The sequence below is a fragment of the Pseudophryne corroboree genome, chromosome 2 (genome assembly GCF_028390025.1).
Source record: "Pseudophryne corroboree isolate aPseCor3 chromosome 2, aPseCor3.hap2, whole genome shotgun sequence".
NCBI lineage: Eukaryota > Metazoa > Chordata > Amphibia > Anura > Myobatrachidae > Pseudophryne > Pseudophryne corroboree.
The window spans coordinates 959,437,818-959,459,447 of record NC_086445.1 but is presented as its reverse complement, the minus strand read 5'-3'; the positions used below and the strand labels follow the sequence as shown (position 1 = coordinate 959,459,447).

At 43.4% G+C, this 21,630-nt stretch overlaps 1 protein-coding gene across 14 annotated transcripts in view; it reads left to right on the top strand.

Moving 5' to 3' along the window:
- ROBO2 (roundabout guidance receptor 2) overlaps positions 1–21,630 on the top strand; it is a 1,589,073-nt gene that overhangs the window by 969,398 nt on the left and 598,045 nt on the right. For all 14 annotated transcript variants that reach the window (XM_063956330.1, XM_063956325.1, XM_063956332.1 and 11 more), the window contains exon 2: positions 10,954–11,280. In XM_063956330.1, the coding sequence (XP_063812400.1) occupies positions 10,954–11,280 (327 nt within the window). The remainder of the gene's footprint in view (positions 1–10,953; positions 11,281–21,630) is intronic.

The following is a 21,630-nucleotide window of genomic DNA, read 5'->3' as shown; positions in this document are numbered from 1 at the left end:
TCTCTAATATAGGCTGTATCAAACATTTAAATAATAGGTCAGGAAAAAGTTAAACATACTATAGTAAATAAATACCACAAAAGAATAGAACCACTACTGAACTTTCTAAGCACACATTCTCCCACCTCATGGTAAGGCTCCTGTCTCTTCTTCCTGGTAGCTACTCTCTGGTCCAGTGCACTGACTGAGGGCTCAGATCCACACACACAAACTTCATAGAAGAAGCTGCTACCATTAGGCATGTGCAGCAGCTCTGCTCTATCCCTTAAACTGCATGGTGTGGCAGCAGCTCTAGTAATTGTATTATATACCATTGCCATTGTTGTCATAATTTAACTTGCCAAGAGGGAGGCCACCGGAACCCCCCCCCCCCCCCACTGAGTGTGCCTATGCTGTAGTGCCCACACATTATACCACACTGCAGTCCCCACACCACACAAACTTCATAGAAGAAGCTGCTACCATTAGGCATGTGCAGCAGCTCTGCTCTATCCCTTAAACTGCATGATGTGGCAGCAGCTCTAGTAATTGTATTATATACCATTGCTATCGTTGTCATAATTTAACTTGCCAAGAGGGAGGCCACCGGAACCCCCCCCCCCCCCCACTGAGTGTGCCTATGCTGTTGTGCCCACACATTATACCACACTGCAGTCCCCACACACTATATCTCACTGTAATGCACACACATTATACCACGCTGTAGTGCCCACACATTATACCACACTGTAGTCCCCAAACATTATACCTCACTGTAATGCACACACATTATACCACACTGTAGTGCCCACACATTATACCACACTGCAGTCCCCACACATTATGCCACACTGCAGTGCCCACACATTATACCACACTGTAATGCCCACACATTATACCACACTGCAGTCCCCACACATTATGCCACACTGCAGTGCCCACACATTATACCACACTGCAGTCCCCACACATTATACCACACTGCAATACCCACACATTATGCCACACTGCAGTCCCCACACAATATACCACACTGTAGTGCCCACACATTATGCCACACAACTATATTGCAGTTTGTTTGTTTTTTTAAATAAAAGCACGGCCTATTTACAGCTGTCCATGGTAAATAGGCCATGTTTGGCAGAGAGCCCCAGTGAAAGCTGTTGCAGACTATGGGGTATATGCAATTAGCGGCGAATCGCGGCAAATTATCGCCTTTTTTTAATTCGACACAATTCGACAGGTGAATTCCGGCTGGTGGCTTCCGGAATTCACCATATTCAATGAAAAACGGATTCGACAGTCCCGCGGGCGAAAAACGGCCGATTTGCCGGATTTCCCGCGATTTAAAAAAAACGGGAAAAACATGGAAAAAAATGGCGTGGGGTCCCCCCTCCAAAGCATAACCAGCCTCGGGCTCTTCGAGCTGGTCCTGGTTCTAAAAATGCGGGGGGGAAATTGACAGGGGATCCCCCGTATTTTTAAAACCAGCACCGGGCTCTGCGCCTGGTGCTGGTTTAAAAAATACGGGGGACAAAAAGAGTAGGGGTCCCCCGTATTTTTTACACCAGCATCGGGCTCCACTAGATGGACAGATAATGCCACAGCCGGGGGTCACTTTTATACAGTGCCCTGCGGCCGTGGCATTAAATATCCAAATAGTCACCCCTGGCCGGGGTACCCTGGGGGAGTGGGGATCCCTTCAATCAAGGGGTCCCCCCCCAGCCACCCAAGGGCCAGGGGTAAGCCCGAGACTGTCCCCCCCATCCAAGGGCTGCGGATGGGAGGCTGATAGCCTTGAGTAAAATGACAGAATATTGTTTTTTTCCAATAGTACTACAAGTCCCAGCAAGCCTCCCCTGGAAGCTAGCTGGTACTTGGAGAACCACAAGTACCAGCATGCGGGAGAAAAACGGGCCCGCTGGTACCTGTAGTACTACTGGAAAAAAAATACCCAAATAAAAACAGGAGACACACACCGTGACAAGTACAACTTTATTACACACTGCCGACACACATACATACTTACCTATGTTGACACGCCGACTGCCACAGTCTCCGATGATCCGAGGGTACCTGTGAAAAAAATTATACTCACCTGCCAGTGTCCAGAGATAAATCCACGTCCAGAGATATTCCTCGTACTTGGCAAAAAAAAAACACGAACACCCGTACCACCGGACTGAAAGGGGTCCCATGTTGACACATGAGACCCCTTTCCCCGAATGCCGGGACATCACGTGACTCCTGTCACTGAGGTCCCTTCAGCCAATCAGGAAGCGCTACTTCCGTGGCGCTCACCTGATTGGCTGTGCGCGTGTGACCTCAGACAGCGCATCGCAAAGCCTCTCCATTACTTTTAATGGTGGGAACTTTACGGGTAGCGGTGGGGTTACCCGCGGTCAGCCGCTGACCGCGGGTGACCTCACCGCTGACGCAAAGTTCCCACCATTGAATATAATGGAGAGGCTTTGCGATGCGCTGTCTGAGGTCAGACGCACACAGAGCCAATCAGCAGAGTGCAAGGACGTTGCACTCGCTGATTGGCTGAAGAGACACTTCTGTGACAGCTGTCACGGGGGTGTCTGCATTCGTGGAAAGGGGTCTCATGTGTCAACATGGGACCCCTTTCAGTCCGGTGGTCGGGTGTTCGTGTTTTTTTTTTTGCCAAGTACGAGGATTATCTCTGGACGTGGATTTATCTCTGGACACTGGCAGGCGAGTATAATTTTTTTCACAGGTACCCTCGGATCGTCGGAGACTGTGGCAGTCGGCGGGTCAACATAGGTAAGTATGTGTGTGTCGGCAGTGTGTAATAAAGTTGTACTTGTCACGGTGTGTGTCTCCTGTTTTTATTTGGGTATTTTTTCCCCAGTAGTACTACAGGTACCAGCGGGCCCGTTTTTCTCCCGCATGCTGGTACTTGTGGTTCTCCAAGTACCAGCTTGCGGGGGAGGCTTGCTGGGACTTGTAGTACTACTGGAAAAAACAATATTCTTTCAATTTTGACAAGGCTATCAGCCCGCCATCCACAGCCCTTGGATGGGGGGACAGCCTCGGGCTTCACCCCTGTCCCTTGGGTGGCTGGGGGGGTGGGACCCCTTGATTGAAGGGGTCCCCACTCCCCCAGGGTACCCCGGCCAGGGGTGACTAGTTGGATATTTAATGCCACGGCCGCAAGGCACTGTATAAAAGTGACCCCCGGCTGTGGCATTATCTGTCCAGCTAGTGGAGCCCGATGCTGGTGTATAAAATACGGGGGACCCCTACTCTTTTTGTCCCCCGTATTTTTTGCACCAGCACCAGGCGCAGAGCCCGGTGCTGGTTTTAAAAATACGGGGGATCCCCTGTCAATTTCCCCCCCCCCCGCATTTTTAGAACCAGGACCAGCTCGAAGAGCCCGAGGCTGGTTATGCTTTGGAGGGGGGACCCCACGCCATTTTTTTTTTCTGAATTTTACCATTCCATCTAAAAAAAAATATATATATTATTTAAAAAAATATATAAATAATACTTGTGCCTCCAAAAAAGACAAACCAAGTACCTAATCCCTTCTAATATAAATAGATATGCTATTATCAATAAAAAAAACACAAAAAAAACATGTTTTAAATTTTTTTTATTAGTTTCACCCACCAAAGTGTGGCGGATTGAAAAAGTCGAATTTACTGTCTAAAAGCACTGTTGTCGAATTTCCAAACTTCAATTGAATATACTTTGGTCGAATTGCAGCACTTGTATCATTGCAGAAAAGTCGAATTTGACAAAAGTCGAATTTCAAAAAGTCGAATTTTGAAAGTCCGTTTTTTGGACGGAAAGTACTGAATTGCATTGACGATTTTTTTTTTGGGGCGAAAAAGTCCCGAAATTCGACCGCAATTGCATATACCCCTAAAACCAGTAATAACTTTCACCAGTGCCGGAACTAGGGGTAAGCGGGCGGTGCTATCACTGAGGTCCCCCATGTCCCTGGAGCCAGCACCATCACTGCACCACAGCACCTGCAATTGACCTGCATGGTGTCTGGAACACCACACTGCAGCCAGTAGTGCTGCTGCATATATGCTACGCTCCAGGCACCCAGCTTGTAGAGCTAACGGACTGTTCAAGCAGTGCTCTACTTCCAAGTGCCAGTGGTCCCGCCCCCTCAGCGTGACATCATAACTTCATGTGTGTTACGTACAATATAAGCATAGGCAGGCTAGGGATACATTGTTTGAACCTAGAACACTCTTATGAGTTGGTTAAATAAAAGTGCCTGCTGTTAGGTAAAAGCTTTCTGACATGTCTCTACAGTGTATGCCATAATATACCCTGTGTGCAGTGCTGTATAGATCCCCTTCCCCCTGTATTTCTCAGGACCAAGAACTTTTCCAGCTACAGTATACAAACTTATCCATCCTCTGACAAGTCCATTACCTCAACGTATTTCTTTAACTCATTGTTTATATGTATTCATTAAAAGAGAACCTCATTGTGTAGCTTACCAGGAAATATATACAGAGTGTGTAAATGTTCTCTTTGTTGAAGATGGAAAGCTCTGAGCAAGTGAAGTGTTGGCACGGTTTCACACTTGGACACCCAGAAGGCATGGAGCCTAATTGTGGTTGTACCAGCTAGAGATGCAGGACACCATCCTACAGCCTGACATGAGAAATCACTTGAGTGTTTTACAGGGGGTGGGGGGGGGAGAGAGAGAGAGGATGCCTTGGGAAGCGAAAGTAACATACGGCATTTTGTATACTGAATTTACTGGAGGGAAAAGCGGGGTCCTTGATGTGCAGTGAGTATGCTAAATGAAGAAGATCTCTGAATCATTATTCAATCAGCTATACAACTTTTGAACAGTAACAGATGCTGAGCTGGAATAATTGTTGCAGTGAATTCATTGTTATTAAATTCTGATTGTGGATTGCATGCTCCTTAAGAGATACAGATTGTGTCCATCAATAAGAAACCGAGATGTGAAGAACATATGGAAGTTCATTCTAAAGTTTATGCTATTAAGTCTAATTTATCCAAATAAATAATACGGGCATCTGTTGGGTATCTTTAAATCGCTCATTGCTCATACTGTAGTTTCCCAGAGCCATAGATGCCAGACTAGAAAGATGAAAGGGATGAATACATATTCCACCTGTCCTAGCACCAGCACATATGTTGAACTCCCCCATCACCAGCATAGTAAAAGCATGTATTGGGTGGTGTGAACCAGTATCTGAGCCTAACAATTCCCATACCTCAATGATGCCTCAATGATGCCACTAGATCCCAGTCGCTTGATGGGAAAATATTGGTCCAGACCAAAAAATAACTGTAGTGTAATTGATACCTCCTATCACACCTCCCAAAAGGATAGCGAGAGGCTGGGGCAGCCCGACAGCTGTAGAAGCACATGGGTACGCCCTATCGAGATGAGCAAGATACTCCTCTTCCTAAATATTTGAGTACTGCGCATTTTGGGGATATGGTTGCACCTGTTCAGCAATCCTACAAGAGTGGGTCAGGTCCAGATACTGTACTTTGTACCCATCCCACCCTCCGTCCTGCACCCCTGTTCGTATGATCAATCATAGTCAATACTTGTGCCAGTAAACGGGCCATCAAGATATTCACAGATGCCCAAATTATGCTTCATACAGCCATGTGATAAGTGTACATAGTTAATGGACAATAAATGTTATATACAGCTATACATAAAATAAAACTCTAAAGCTTATAAAAATTACAAGTGGTGATGTTGCAAATAGCAACCAATCAGATTATGTCTATCATTTTCTAGGATGCAATGATAGAATCTGCTTGGTTGCTATCACTACTTTTAACTTTTTGAAGCTTTAGTAAATTTGCCCCTAAGAGTTGTGTCTGTATATAGCAATTTGGAGAAATATATTTGTAGGGACTGTTTATGAACTATGGAGACAAAGAAAAAAAATCTAAATTTTTGTCTGTCTGTTCGTTTCGGCATCACGCAAAACTACTGGATACATTTGGATGGCGTTTTCACTATTGTATAGCTTACTAACCTAGAAAGAAACTGAGGTATGTATGATCTCGATGTGACATCAGGGAGAGGAGCAATAAAGGAAAATCCAGACGCTTGACACTCTGCGCACTGAAAGTTGATGTTCCGACTCCTCCCAAGTTATGCAACGGAACCCGACTTAAAGTGACTAATTGAGGGAAACCTAATTGAGGCAGAGTTTCTAATGGGATGTGGCACAGGTGGGACTGTGTTTATACCACATATACCCTTCATCCCCAAAAATCTTCCCTTTCAATTTAAGCACCTGCAGTTTCCTGTAAGCATCTGCTTCACTAGGATGATCAACAAGTTGCAGGGGCAAACGCTCAGGGCTGCAGGTATAGATCTCAGGACCAGCTGCTTCTCCCATGGGCGGCTTTTTGTGGCTTGCTCACAAGTTAGTAGCCCCTAAGCATCTTTTTGTTTTCATCCCTGGCGGAAAAACTGCAATATTGATTACAAAGAAATGTTGTGAGTGATCAATATGTACAATATATAATATACATCACAATATCAGATGGCACTACTGTCTTTGCAAAATTAGTTCCACTGAGCAATAACAGACATCGCAGCAGGCAAATGCTAGCATATGTATGTGTGTATATATATATATATACATACGATAGATAGATAGATAGATAGATAGATAGATAGATAGATAGATAGATAGATAGATAGATAGATAGATACAGTATGTATAGGTATATATATATATATAATATCTATCTATCTATCTATCTGTCTATATATATATATATATATATATATATATATATATACATCGCATTATTTGATCATATATATGTGTAATGTGCATTTGTGCATAGTCTGGTGCGCTTTCAATAAAAAAAAATAGTTTTTACATTTCCTGAGGATATTGCTATCCTTATCCCCTCACAATTTCTTTTAATCTAACAAAATGTATTTTACTTGATGCTACTGATGTCCCTAATGTATTTTATATTTCTGACATTTAAAATCTCTTCATAATTCTGTGGCATTATCAATGCCACGACTCAAAATGTATTCCTTTTAGGATAGGAGAACCAAATTGTAGCATTATGGATATCCATTTGGTGTTCAATTTATTATTTAGTCATACTGCCTTTTACACCGTGTGACAGCTAGGAAATGGAAATTTAAAGAGACACTCAATTATTTTAAAGAGAAAAGCTACTATCAATTCAAAAGAGGAGCATTACCATTTAAATGGAGGTGAGGAAGTGGGGAAGCGCTGAAGTGAGGTGAATACCGTATCCACTAGGCTGGTGAACTGGTAAATACCCCCACTTTCAATTATGCCACACCATAGGAAATGCATCTGCTCTGGCTCAGTACATTGACTACACGTCCTTACACATCTCAGTCTGAGCAGTGGAATGTCTCCTCTTTCTCATTGTGCAGTTCTGGATGGCTTCATATAAACAGATCGGAAATGTGTAAAATCAGGGCCTGTTTTGCACGGGTCACATCTCCTTTTTGGTGTTTTAAGCAGGAATTGTATCGGAACAGTTGGATTGATTTTATGGAAAGTTTGCATTATAGAAGTGTCTTTAATTCTAATAGGAGTTCACAGAACGCCTGCTCTGATTAATCACTGGGGTACAATATGTAATAACTCGTAGAATTGGTTTTCCTATTCCACTGAATGAGCCTGTAGTTACAAAGTTGGAACAAGTCAAAGAGGGTTAATACTGTTTTATTACAAAACACAGCGTATAGTAAAAGAAACATATAAAGGTATGCTGCAAGTAAAGCCAAGGTAAAACATGATCCCATATGAAAAGCCATATTGCACATACAGACAGTAATCATACCTCACAACGGTCCCGACATATGTAAGACATTTCTGATTTAAGGGGAAGTTCCAGGTGTCCCAATTATCCGGACTGTACCCTGATTCGGGTACAATTAGGAACACAGTTGGCCACTCTCCTGGAATTTCCAGGTGACTCATGAATTTGGGAAAGGACCCCCAGCTCCTAGCATCGTCACCATCCCTCTTGGATGCCGCCATTTTTTGCTGCCCTGTCCTCATGATGATGCAAATCATAATATCACGACCCACCCATCGCACCTGGACCACCTTTTGATAGATCTGCTCGAGGCCTCCTACTAAAAGTTGGCAAATATGGTTGGTAGTGAGGTAAATCCTACAGCTGGATTCCCTTTCAGGCCATTGTAATGGTATTTTTAGTGGAGGGAAGTGCGATTGGAGGCCCATTGGGTTTTTTTTCACTGTGGATGCACTGGCCACTCCCTCTGGGGGTGTGACCAAATAAATCTGCTGTGGTCACACTCCTAATGGATGAGGCAATGTCTCCTATTGGCTCATGCTCTCATCTCAGATATTTCAAATGTGTATTTATAAAGTGTCTCACATTGATACCTGCAGAATTATTTGATGGTCGAAGGACAGGAAGTCAGATGTGCATAGAGAGAATGCTTCCTCATAAATTACAGCTTTGTTGCAAATAAATCGGGCCAGACAAAACTGAAGCTACCCAATGTATCAGGTTATGTGATGCTATGCTAGCTGTTAACTTTCAGTGTGAAAACCAGGACATGGGTCCTCAAGGAACACAAGATATATACTTGCTTATTTTCACGAACCTCAGGTGGTGCTCCCGGCTGCATCCACCCGGCACTGCCCACTTTCCAAATAAAGCAGGTGGTCCGGGTAGCTGATGATGCAACTTGAGCTGAATCGTGTCATCATAGCCCCCCCCCCCCCCCCAGTAATCTTGAAATTGTATAACGGAGACAGGGCCACGATGACGCAATCAGTCCACTGCGCTCTTGCACCGCCCACTTTTGACACATCATGCCTCCCGCACTACTTCCACTATGCCGGTCTTGCTGCCCCTTCAGAAAGTTGGAATGTATGGCACACTAAGAGTCCAGGTTTTAAGGATAGTCATCCTTGAGCACAGGTAACTTCATTAGTACCACAGTTATTTATCCCTAAAACCAGGACTGTTAGTGTGCTTTGAGGAACGAGGTTATAAACCAGTTGTAAACTATGTAAGCAGCCATTTTGTGGGTTGAACCAATTTGCTTGAGTATGCAGCCTATGTTCTCATTAGAAATCACTGACGTATGAGCTGCTTTGTGACAGAAAAATTACAGTTTTCACTGAAGTGCAGACACTATAGGTTCATGCGGTAGACCATAAAATATGTACTGCGGGATCCATGTTCTATTTACGAAAATGTAAAATGAAAAAAATATATAATTTAAATATTATTTTTACATTATTTAATTGCCTATACATATATTAAAGTTACGCAGAAGCATATCATGAATTTTTTAATAAAAAGACAGTGTTGGTGTATTATTGGTGACAGATGGCAGACTATGGCAAGCTCTGTTTTGCAGGAAGTCTTGCAAGCAGTGGTGCCGTTCAGCAATAATTAGAGCAAGTTACGGTCCCCCAGGCTGGCCTTCCCGGACCTGTATAACAGCTGGGTTGTTTCCTATTCTTGATACAGGAAAATGAGACTTGTTGGAGACTTAGTTAACTGTATTAATTGGATAGCTAGTTATTATGCCCATTAACCTGTTTGAGGCTTGGTCTGGAACTGGAACCATGTATGGAAGGAAGGAGATACACTCACCGTCTAACAACCATCTGTTTAGGCAAATAAACAAGCAACGGTAGGGTAGTACCTGATATGTTCATGCATTACTGCTTTATTTCTAGTGTTCCGTGTTTATTTGACTGAACAGATGGTTGTTAGACGGTGCATGCGTCTCCTTCCTACCTTACAGGCACTGACTCCCGTCCCAGTCCTCAAACAGTTTACTGAGCAACAATAACTCGCTAACCAATTAGCAGAGTCCATTGACTTCCCAGCATGAACACTGGGAAATGTACATTGCAATAAGAGATCGGGGAAATTTCTAAAACAAAATATTCCACATTTGGCTGAATTGTTTTTGCATAGTTTGCCAGAGGGATTTGAACTTAAGTGTTTCGTTCTTACCACAACTGCACCACACAGTAGAATTAATGGATTGTCTTCCTTATCAAGCCATAGAGAGAGATAAAGTACCAGCTTCTATCTTTCATTTTACAGACTGTGGGGTAAATGTTTTACACCCGCACATATTGGGCAGTTACGGCACTTCCTGCTTCGCCTCTTTACCGGAAAACTTCCCCCTCCAGCGATCCCTGCTTGAGCCCCACAGCACATCAGCACTAGGTTGTGTCTCTCCCCCCGGCCGGCTCACCGGGCATGTGTGAGATCTCGCTATTGTCCCAAGACCTACTAGGCAGCCTGGAGCAGGCAGCCGCTACACCCAGGGACAGCGTTGTCCCTGCTGTGGTGTATGGGCAACAACAGCTGCAGCTGTCAAAATTGTTAGCTGTAGGTGTCGGAGCGGTCAGTACCACTGACTGTCCATATATTGCCTGGTATATTGGTGTGATATCTTGTAGATAGCAGCTCTGATATACTGTAGACAGGGGTTCACCTTGCAGACATCCATGGGGGAGAAGGGGTATCAGCGCACATAACGTGCACTAATACTGCTTCTACCCCATAGGGGCACTTCATACATCTACCCCTGTGCTTGAAAAATGACAGCTAGGATCTGATTGGCTGTTATTTTATCTCTCTCCAAGTGTGGCAAAGCAAAAAGGGGACTCAAATGTTGTACGGTATCGACGGAATTTTGCACCTCTGAAAAACGGTACTTCTGATGCAAAACGTGATACATGTGAAATAATAGCAAGTTAAACCGGACCTGTGGGCGAACCTGCCAACGGTTTCCATAGTTTGAAATATCTTGATGTATATAATAAAAAAATAAGAATACTTTGTATATACTAATTCGGAAGTGACATATTTTGCTCTGTGTGTGAGAATCGTGATATTTGTATTGATCTGCGATAGTCTTTTAAAAACAAGTATTGAACTAATTATTTTCTGTCTTTTTTTTTTTAGGATCTCGGCTGCGGCAGGAAGATTTTCCTCCTCGGATAGTAGAACATCCTTCAGATGTGATTGTTTCAAAAGGAGAGCCAACCACATTGAACTGTAAAGCAGAAGGCAGACCCGTGCCCACTATAGAATGGTACAAAGACCTGGAGAGGGTGGAGACTGATAAAGATGACCCGCGTTCCCACCGTATGCTGCTCCCCAGTGGATCTTTATTTTTCTTGCGCATTGTTCATGGGCGTCGGAGTAAGCCGGATGAGGGAAGTTATGTCTGTGTTGCACGGAATTATCTCGGTGAAGCCATGAGTCGGAACGCCTCACTGGAAGTTGCCTGTAAGTGGACACGTTCATTCTGTAGCTGTGTAATACATAGCAGCAGGCCTTCAATGTGATTATTTGACTATTACAGCTGGTATTTTCTTTGTAAATAATCTCTCCATGTAGCAGGTAATAAGACACTGTAGGGGAGTTGTATCAAGCCTTGGAGAGAGATAAAGTGGAGTCGTTGCCCAAAACAACTAATCAGCTCCTAACTATAATTTCGGTTACCGTACAAGATAGATTACATGTACTGTAGAAGCTGATTGGGTATTTTGCACAACATCTCCACTGTATCTCTCTCCAATGCTTGATATATCTCCCCCTGTTTAGCAGCTGCCTTATTTGAAATGAGTCAACTTTACTTTAACTTGAAAAAAATGTCTCTGTAAATGACAATAAATCAATGACAAACTAGCAATGTATTATAAGTATAGTCAGTAGAGTCTAGTATAGTTAGTAGGTTATTTGTACTGTAGAGAACACAATCTTAAAACTGTGGCTGCCTGTATTGTGTGAGGGTGGTGGTGGGTGGAAGCAAATAATCATTACTGGTTGCAGCTTACCATCTGGCCTCCAATATACAGTATGTAACGTCTCATTAGCAAGCACACGTGTGGATGTAAAATTGGTGCATACTTGTCTACTCTCCTGAAACAGCCAGGAGACTCACGAAAATTGGGTGGCCCTCCCAGTACCCCAAAAGAATGGGCAAGTCTCCTGATTTCAGTTGCACCCTTGACCCGGCCGCCCACTTAGCGAGTAATGGCCAGGTCAGATGAACGATGATGCGATTCTCCCTGACTCACAAAATGGTAGCTACACTCAGTGCTGTATAATGGCGCTAATCTGAGCATTGTGTAGCAGGGGGCGTGTCTAGGATGATGCGATTGTGTCCACCTTGCTGCCCCGTATCGCCTCTTTTGTATTGCCACAGCTCCAACCTGCCCCCCTGTGAAGTGTCACCCCTGTCACCCCCCCACTAGGACGACCTGACTGCTCTCTCCTGAAGCGAGCATCCAGAAAGTCAGCAACTAAGAATTGGGGCCTCCTGAGTCAGCATTAATAACTGAGTAAGAGGGATCACACATAGGGGGTCATTCCGAGTTGTTCGCTCGTTATTTTTTTCTCGCAACGGAGCGATTAGTTGCTAATTGCGCATGCGCAATGTCCCCAGTGCGACTGCGCCAAGTAAATTTGCTATGCAGTTAGGTATTTTGCTCACGGCATTACGAGGTTTTCTCTTCGTTCTGGTGATCGGAATGTGATTGACAGGAAGTGGGTGTTTCTGGGCGGAAACTGCCCGTTTTATGGGAGTGTGTGAAAAAACGCTGCCGTTTCTGGGAAAAACGCGGGAGTGGCTGGAGAAACGGGGGAGTGTCTGGGCGAACGCTGGATGTGTTTGTGACGTCAAACCAGGAACGACAAGCACTGAACTGATCGCACTGGAAGAGTAAGTCTGGAGCTACTCAGAAACTGCACAGAGAAATCTTCTCGCAATATTGCGAATCTTTTGTTCGCAATTTTGATAAGCTAAGATTCACTCCCAGTAGGCGGCGGATTAGCATGTGCAATGCTGCTAAAAGCAGCTTGCGAGCGAACAACTCGGAATGAGGGCCATACTGTAGTTAAATACTTCTATCTAATCTAATGTTATAAAAAATACATTTGTAACCGATAGCAAATGACCAGATCATTGTTTTTATGTGACTAACGTGCATAAGACTACAGGTAGGCAATGTGTGGCACCTGACTGCACTTCCCAACATGCCCTGCAACAGGTTTGTGCATGCTAAAGCTATGGCAGGGCATGCTGGGATGTGTATTTCCACAGCAACTGTAGTGCCACAAGTTGCCTACCCCTGTACCAGCCTGTTGGAAGCAAATATTTGCCACACATTACAGTAAACGCATGATCTATACACCATGGTATGTGGTACATAAGACTTATAAGGCGAGATGTAACAGCGTCCGAGATTGCCGGAGGTTGGAAAAAAACGTCCGATATCGGCTGGCAACCTGCACCTCCGGCAATCTCATACATTATTACATCTCGCCTCAAATGCTATAATATGAATAATAGTCTGTTGTATTACACTCTCTGGTGTGCGTTTACAGCTTCCATTATCCTTTCCCTTTGCAGTTATTGATATGGACTGGGTATGCGTGACCGCCGGTCACCATACCGACGCCGGAATCCAGGCTTGCAGAAGACCGTGGGGGTGGGGGACGGGGGAACGAGCGGAACGAAGTCCCTTGCGGGCTCGCTGCACTGGCCACGCTGCGGGCTCGGTGGCAAGCTGTGCTCGCCACAGGTTATATTCCCACTCTATGGGTGTCCTGGACACCCACGAGCGGGAATAGTCCCTGTTAGTCGGCATGCCGACTGTAGGGACTGTAAGGGGGCGGGATTCCGATGTTGGTTTTGTGACCGACGTTTTCCTGGCTGCCGGTCACGTAACTGCCTCCCATTAATACATTTTGCACTTTGTGGTTTGTTTTTTTTAAAGTGCGTTGGAATTTACAAATTTAAGTAAAAACCTGTCAAGTTTATGCCAGGCTAAATAAGTGATTTTATCTATTACTGCATGGAGAGCTATAGTGCAGCCTATTTGCCTTATTAATGTTTAAGATGACTTGCGGTGTGTTTATTCCCAGTCGCAAACATCATTATGTACCTGGACGGGGGAAATGCATCCAAATGTTTTGGAATTTTTTATGTAACGTTGTGAAACCACCCTCTCTGCACAATGAGACCATTGTTGTCACTGTCACCAATGAACTATTGAATGCAGTTCTACCTGTATTTTGCAATTGAAATTGGTTGAAAAATTGGTACTGAACAAATACAAACATTATCCTACCCCCCCCCCCCCCCACACACACACACACTTCATTGATCGTACAGCCATCTATTTATTAGTAAAGAGGACATGAAGGTCATGTGTGAAGGGTGAACCACCATATAAAGCATGTGAAATAAAAGTGCAGGTTAGATATTTTAACGAACAGATCACAGAACATTATTTAAAACCATAGCACTGTTTCTGTACTGGTCACAGGGACCCGGAGAGAAAGAAGGCTTTGCCGTGCCTTGTCCTTTGAAGCATAGCTGACTGAATTCTTCAATTGAGCCCTTTGGGGATTTCGAGCAGACCTTCATCCGACACAATAACAGCTAGCTTTTAGTTGAGGTTTAATCTCACCGACTTTAACATTTGTGATATTATTTCTGTTTTAGATATATTTTTTTTGTTTAATATATTTCTATTGATATCTATTGATTTCTATATTGATTCTGCATTTTCACAAGATCGAAACGTAAAAAAAATCAGTAGCATTTTTAGAGACGTTAATTACGTTATTTATGCTGTTTTTATACATTCACCATCTCTTTTTCTTATAGTGACTTTTAATATTTTAGTACTTTTAGACTTTTTTTTGTTTTTTAATAAGATGTGTTAGCATGGAATTTACCTTAATGTTATAGTGACACATTTTATTCCAAATATACATATTTATTTTGGATGGCTGTCGAAGTGTATAATAAACCAATTTTTTTTTATATATATATTTTTTCAAATGCCAATTTTTTATTTTTTTTTCTAATGGTGCATTAGCAAAGTTGTAAACTTTTTTGCTTGTCTAACAATTAAAGTCTCATTAGGAATAAAAATTCATAATTGCTTTTTTTCTTTTTTTTTTCATGAGTACTACAGGATTAACGAGAACATATAATATGAGAATATATAATATACTGTAGCAGCTATGCCCATTCCCTACTTGCAAGGGGAGATAGATATATATATATATAAGTTCTAATCCTTAAACAACGGTGAACAAGCAACTTATCTAACTAGAGTGAATTGCATCCCATGGGGACTAGAGTCATAGCCCCAGGTGTTGAATATATGATAGCAGCTTGATCTATCGACCAGGGTAAGAGGGTGCTGTGGCCGAAATGAAAATATCTGAAAAATTAATGAAGTCCCACAATTATGATTTATTTCCCTTGCCCAGAATCGGTTCCAGATTAGAAAGCATTGCTGAACGTTTCCCTTGCAAACAAGGTTTACATTCAACGGTCCACAGGACACAGAAAATTTATGTTTTTTCCCCTTCTAGAGAGTGGAATGGGATTTGCACCTACTTTTTTTTTTTTAGGCTTATACAAATTGATTGCCTGATGCTTTCATCTCAGCGGAACCATTGTTTTCACGGACATAGGCTGTGTACTGTCACCATTTTGTATTTTGTGGATGGTTGAGAAAAGTCATGTTCTGAATGTACTGAACAGTATAGAAGCCCATTACATACAGTACCAGGAGACAGAGCCGGCCCTAGGCATAGGCAAACTAGGCAAATGCCTAGGGCATTTGGTATGCTTAGGGGCACCAGAAGCGTCTGCTGATTAAAATGATATGCGGCATGCCTATATTCTGTGGAAATCACTGTAATGTAGAATTTCGTATGCAGATACAGCAGCAGTAGCACACAGAATATAGGCATGCTGCATATCATTTTAATCAGCAGAAGATGCTTGTGCATCCTAGCCACATAGTAATGCAAATAAAATGCATTTTTATAAACAAAAGGCGCCCCAACGTTAGCAGAGCTACCAGCTGACTCATGCCAGGCATGTCCTGCAGAACTAGCGTCTGTGCAAGGGGGCACCAGCCAAAATCTTGCCTATGGCATCAGATTGGTTAGGGCCAGCTCTGCCAGGAGATGAAGAACAATAGTGTTATACAGTATACTGTGATGTTTTGCAGAAAAGGTATATTCCATACTACTGTAGCAGCTGTGCTTGGCAGCTGACAAGAGACCAGATGTGGGGGATGGAATGGGACATTAATAGTGATTTGAAGGCTGGTGTTGGAGAGAATAAATGGAATGATGGTACCGTATGATGTGTCATAAAAAGACTTATGAATGAAAATTAAATAATGAAGAATTAGGAAAAGGATTGCTCGAACCTTGACATGTAGCATGTGAGGTCCTGTATGAAATGGACTGTCATTACTCGTCCAATCCACATCCCTTCCCTGCACAAACACACACAAACATGTCAACCCTTGTGAAATACCAATGCTTCAATAAATCTAACTTTATACAAAATAAGTGCTGAGAGGACACTGTTATATTAGCAGCTGAAAAAGAAAAGTGGTACTATGCCATTATCAAAAGAGAAATTATGGTAACTGTGGTGTCTTTTCATCAAGCAGTGAAGTGTGGAGAAGTGAGCGAGTGGAGTAGTTGCCCATGGCAACCAATCAGCATTGAAGTAACATTTATCATTTGCATACTATACAAGTGTACGGAGAAGCTGATTGGTTGCCATGGGCAACTTCTCCACTGACTCCCTTCTCCACTCTTTTCACTGCTTTATGAATAGACTCCTAATTATAAGGGGATGATATTGTATGGTGGACAGAAAAATATTCTCCGTATTGTATTGTGGTCCCTGATATGATCTTAAATGATACTGTGCAGTGGTATATACGTATAGATATAGGTACTGTGGCCTTTGAATAACATCCAGTATACTGTACAATAGGGGTTTTGATTGGGTGAAAAACTGACAACACGTGGATTACAGGAAGTAATACTGGATAGGGATGGCCATCGGTGTGTTCGCCATCGATGGCCATCCCTGTTATTTCTGTGAATGACCCGAGAGGCCAATCACATCCCGGGGCGGGGCTTTGCGGGAGTCAGGGGCGGAGCTATGCTCCGTGTCCCAGCATTTTGTAAAAAATAAATACATTATTATATGTTTAGGCTAAGCCATCAATGGAGGGAAACCATCTGGTTCTCTCCCATCGATGGCAAAACCATTCGACATCGGCCTTAAACCATCAATGATTATGAATCATCGATGGTCGATGGCCATCCCTAATACTGGGAAGTTGGCCACTAGTAGAAAGTTGATTATGTACTGTATGTCAGAGACAAAATACTTCACAGCCAAAACTTCTGTGGAAATCACAGACAGCCATCAAGTATTATACAGTGTGGCTGTTTTGCATTGAGGTGTCACCTGCAGTTTTGTGTAGCTGTGCAAAAATAATTTTATTATTATTATTATTATTATTATTTGTTTTTATGGTGTCACAATACTACATAACACTTTTTAAAGAAATGATAGAATAGTCACTTCAGTCCTTGACCCATCGAAGCTTACAGCCTAAATTATCTGCCACACAAATGTGCCCAAACACATGCCAAATTTTTTCTTACTTATCTGATCAGCAATTTAAAAATGTATACTATAATATCTATGGGGGAGTCGCATTGTAACACTTTGTAGAGTTACCTTAGTTAACTTTTGAAGCAAAGATGGTCCACCACAGCGCCATAACAGGGCTTAGTAGCGCCCTGTGCTGACCACTCCCCCTAGTGCATGATGTCATGCAGAAGGGGTGGGGCTGCTAGCACTGATAAGCACAGAACTGCCCGTTGGGCTGTTCCATGCAGCTGCGATTCTAATTCCAGGATCCCGGAACACTGCTAGTCAGATGCATGGATGGCGATGCAGTGACACTGTCTCCCACACATCCCTGCGCACTAAGCGGCAGCACCGCAAGCACACCCCTAGTTACAGCCCTGGTCCCCCACATGAGATTAGCTTCCATGCCTTGTGAACATAGACACGTGATGTTCTGTTAAAGGCATTTTCGGAAGATTGTTGCATTATATAGCATCAGCAACAAGTGGGCACTGCAACAGACAGCAGAGATAATCGCGCCAGTCAATCTGTTTCCGATCACAGAAGCAGTCACCATAGAAAAATGCTCAGTTCACCAAAGCTCCAAGAAGCTTGCGTTAGCCTCTATAGCATTTAGGCTACAGTATCGCATTGGCTAATGCAGATTCAGCACTGTACCTTTCACAATGTCGACACAATAGCCCACGTACGCAGTTGGCAACCAGGTCCAATCCCAGCAGTACAGTGATTGCGTAAGCTTTCAATTTACTATTTAAGCGTTGCTGGAATGGGCTCTTATCAGAGCCTCTGCCCCGCAAGAGGATTGCCCTGATAGGGTCAAAGAAAATAGTTTCTTATTGCTGAGATATGCAGTGAAATGATAAGCTTCATAAATCAGCTCTAAACGAGTAAAAACAAAGTCTCCTGGAGCGACCTGTCAGATGTACACGGTAAATTCACCTTTAATTTCCTATCGACGTATTTATATGAACTTGAGCAAAGTGCAATTATATTCACCTCAGACAGACTTCCCTCATCACGTTTCCGTCTGCGCGGAGTTGAGGTGACCTTTGTAGAGTCTCTTTCCTAGAGTGATATAGTTAATGAGATCCAGTGACATTATGACCTCAACCTGCTTCTGGCCCTGTCCTCCGTCATCCATCTTCTAGGCCCCAAAGGTTACATGACAGCACATGGAAACCAGTGTGAATAAACAAATTCAAGGGCTTACTGTCATGGCTGCCAGCACAGGGACATTCATCCAAGTGAGACATCAGTGCTATGCGGATGAGGAGATTATGCAGGAAGATCTGCCAGTACTCCACCTATGTGTAACGTTACATTGCATGACATCACACAGTGGTTGGGCAGTGCAGCAGAATCTTTTTTTTTAGGGAGGGAGGTCCCACATTTTCTGATGGCAGCCCTGGCACCCAGTGTCCACTAAGCCGCTGCCTGATTGACAGGCTGCCGGTGTTTCAGAGTGTAGTGGTGGTAGTGGTGGCGGGGGGGGGGGGGTGCAGGGGTCAGAGCATTTGAGGGCAGGGGTCCAAAGACATACATAGCAGCGATGTGTTCTTCACCCATCTCTGAAGGAGACCATGGGGGTCATTCCGAGTTGATCGCTCGCTAGCTAGTTTTAGCAGCTGTGCAAACGCTATGCCGCCGCCCACTGGGGAGTGTATTTTAGCTTAGCAGAAGTGCGAACGCTTGTGCAGCCGAGCTCTGCAAAAACAGTTTGTGCAGATTCAGAGTAGCTCTGAACCTACTCAGCGCTTGCGATCACTTCAGCCTATTCGTGTCCGGATTTGACGTCATACACCCGCCCAGCGAACGCCCAGCCACGCCTGCGTTTTTTCAGGCACACCTGCGTTTTTGCAAACACTCCCTGAAAACGGTCAGTTGACACCCAGAAATGTCCCCTTCCTGTCAATCTTCTTGCGGCCGTCAGTGCGACTGAAAACTTCGGTAGAACCTGAGCACAACCACAAAGAGCTTTCTACCCGTACGTCGCGCGTGCGCATTGCGGGCCATACGCCCATAAATGCTGTTTTTTCACCTGATCGCAGCGCTGCGAAAATCTGCAGCGAGCGATCAACTCAGAATGACCCCCTCTGTGCGCATACACAAAAAGTGTTCCTGTGGTTTCCAGCAAACAGTTAAACTTATTTGTCTTTATCAAATCTATTTTGTTACAATATAAAAGGAGGCATATTCAATATATGGCTAAAGATGACAGTATACTGAAATATTTGATGAAATTAGGTATATACAGCTAGTTCACTACAGAGTAAAAGCATTGTACAGAGTTGCACTGAACAGCAGATTGCCTTTCAGTTAGATGATCTCAGTAGATTAAGCTTTTACGTTTAATTTACATATCGTTCACCTTAGAGGAAGCATTGACATGATTGCTAAAAATACCTTATTGTTTATCTAAGTTTTTTTTGCGTAAACAATATACTCATTGTATTGTGTATTGTTGTGGGTGTTGCATTGTGGTGCTGGTAGTGAGTATTCTTCTTATATACACGTAGTTTGTTTATCAGTTCAACAGAGATCCTCTATAATACAGTATGTTTGCAATTTAATAGTTACTGAGGTCTTCCTCTATAACTGACTGGTTAAATAAATGCTCTGTTGTATTAAATTACAACATTACAAAAAAAATTCTGGAACACAAATAGAATAAAGATCCAGAACTTCAACACTTAATGCACACATACTCTACTGACAACAACCTATTATAGAATCCTACTAATAGCTACAATAATAATTATCCTGTAATAATATTGACGTAAATTGTAAGTTACAGAAGAGATCTTTGTCTCTAGGCTGACTGCGTTCCTATAGGGTATGAAAATCGGAGGTGACTACTAGTAATCGTCATAATAACTGAACCTCTAACGCTACCAATGTATTGTGCACAACTAATGTGTCATTTCTGCTGTTGGGTTCCCTGAGCTGTAGAGAACGCCTCTCCAATTCTTGGTGTCATTTGGCCTTGCCGTTAGGCTGGCACCTATACTGTATGCCCGCTATAATGCCAGTGGCAAACAATAGAAAGTACAGACCATGCTACATTGCTGTAGGGTAATAGCTTCCTGCACATCATTTGACACATCATTTAATGAGTGTTGTGCTGTGCTAAAGAATGGAAAGTGTCTTACAGTCTCCAGTCAGGCTAGCAGCAGATCCCAGTGATTCAAGTAGTAAGTAGTTATTCTACAGCAGGGATATTCCACTGGATTGTGGTTTTAGTATCATGGGAGATACTAACTGTATGGTTGAGTTTGATGTTTATAAGCTTATTGTCGCGCAGGTAGGCTTTTTTCCGATCAGTAAGATCTCCATGAGCATGCCTTCGTCACACGCTGGTGAAAAGGGGCAATGGGGTGTAGCCTCACAGCCGGACCCCCGTTTTCATCACTCCGGGGGTCAGGGAGATGCTGGGCTGCCCCCAGAGATTGACTGGCTGCAGTGCCGGCTCCTTCACTGTTACAGGAGACGAGTGCTGTGTGTAATGTTACAGTACAGCACCTGGATACTGTTACTCAGGAAGAGCCGGCATGTTGGTGTCACCCCTCGGAGGGTGACACCCGGGAGCAGCCCACACCCGCCACTGCTCCCCACCACACGGCAGTAGGGCCTATGAGATAGCAGTTAGCCTAGAATATTAATAGTGCAGTCTGTCAGACTGTAAGAGTAAACAGTTCTAGGACTGGCTTACTCTCTACAAGCATAGCACAGAAACCACTGGCTCTTTCCTGGACCAATAACATTGGTCTGGGCCAATATTTTTTGCTAACTACTGTACAGAATACACTAAAGAGGACAGGTGGATACATTGCCCATAGCAACCAATCAAATTCTAGCTATCATTTACAGTTTGCCAGATAAATGGTAGCTAGAATTTGATTTGTTGACTTGATATGGGCAACACCTTCACATGATCTCTTTAGTAGTTTTTTATAAATCCCCAATGTAGTAAAGCACAAATATAACATTGATGAACCTGGTAACAGAAGGACTGTACCTCTCACTCCTGGTGGGCTGAAGAAAATAGCTAATTTCTCCATGTCCACTAGCAGATCCAGTTACAGTAGTTTGCAAGGCACAATTCTATTCAGTAGCAGAGAGGCAACGTGTACACATAA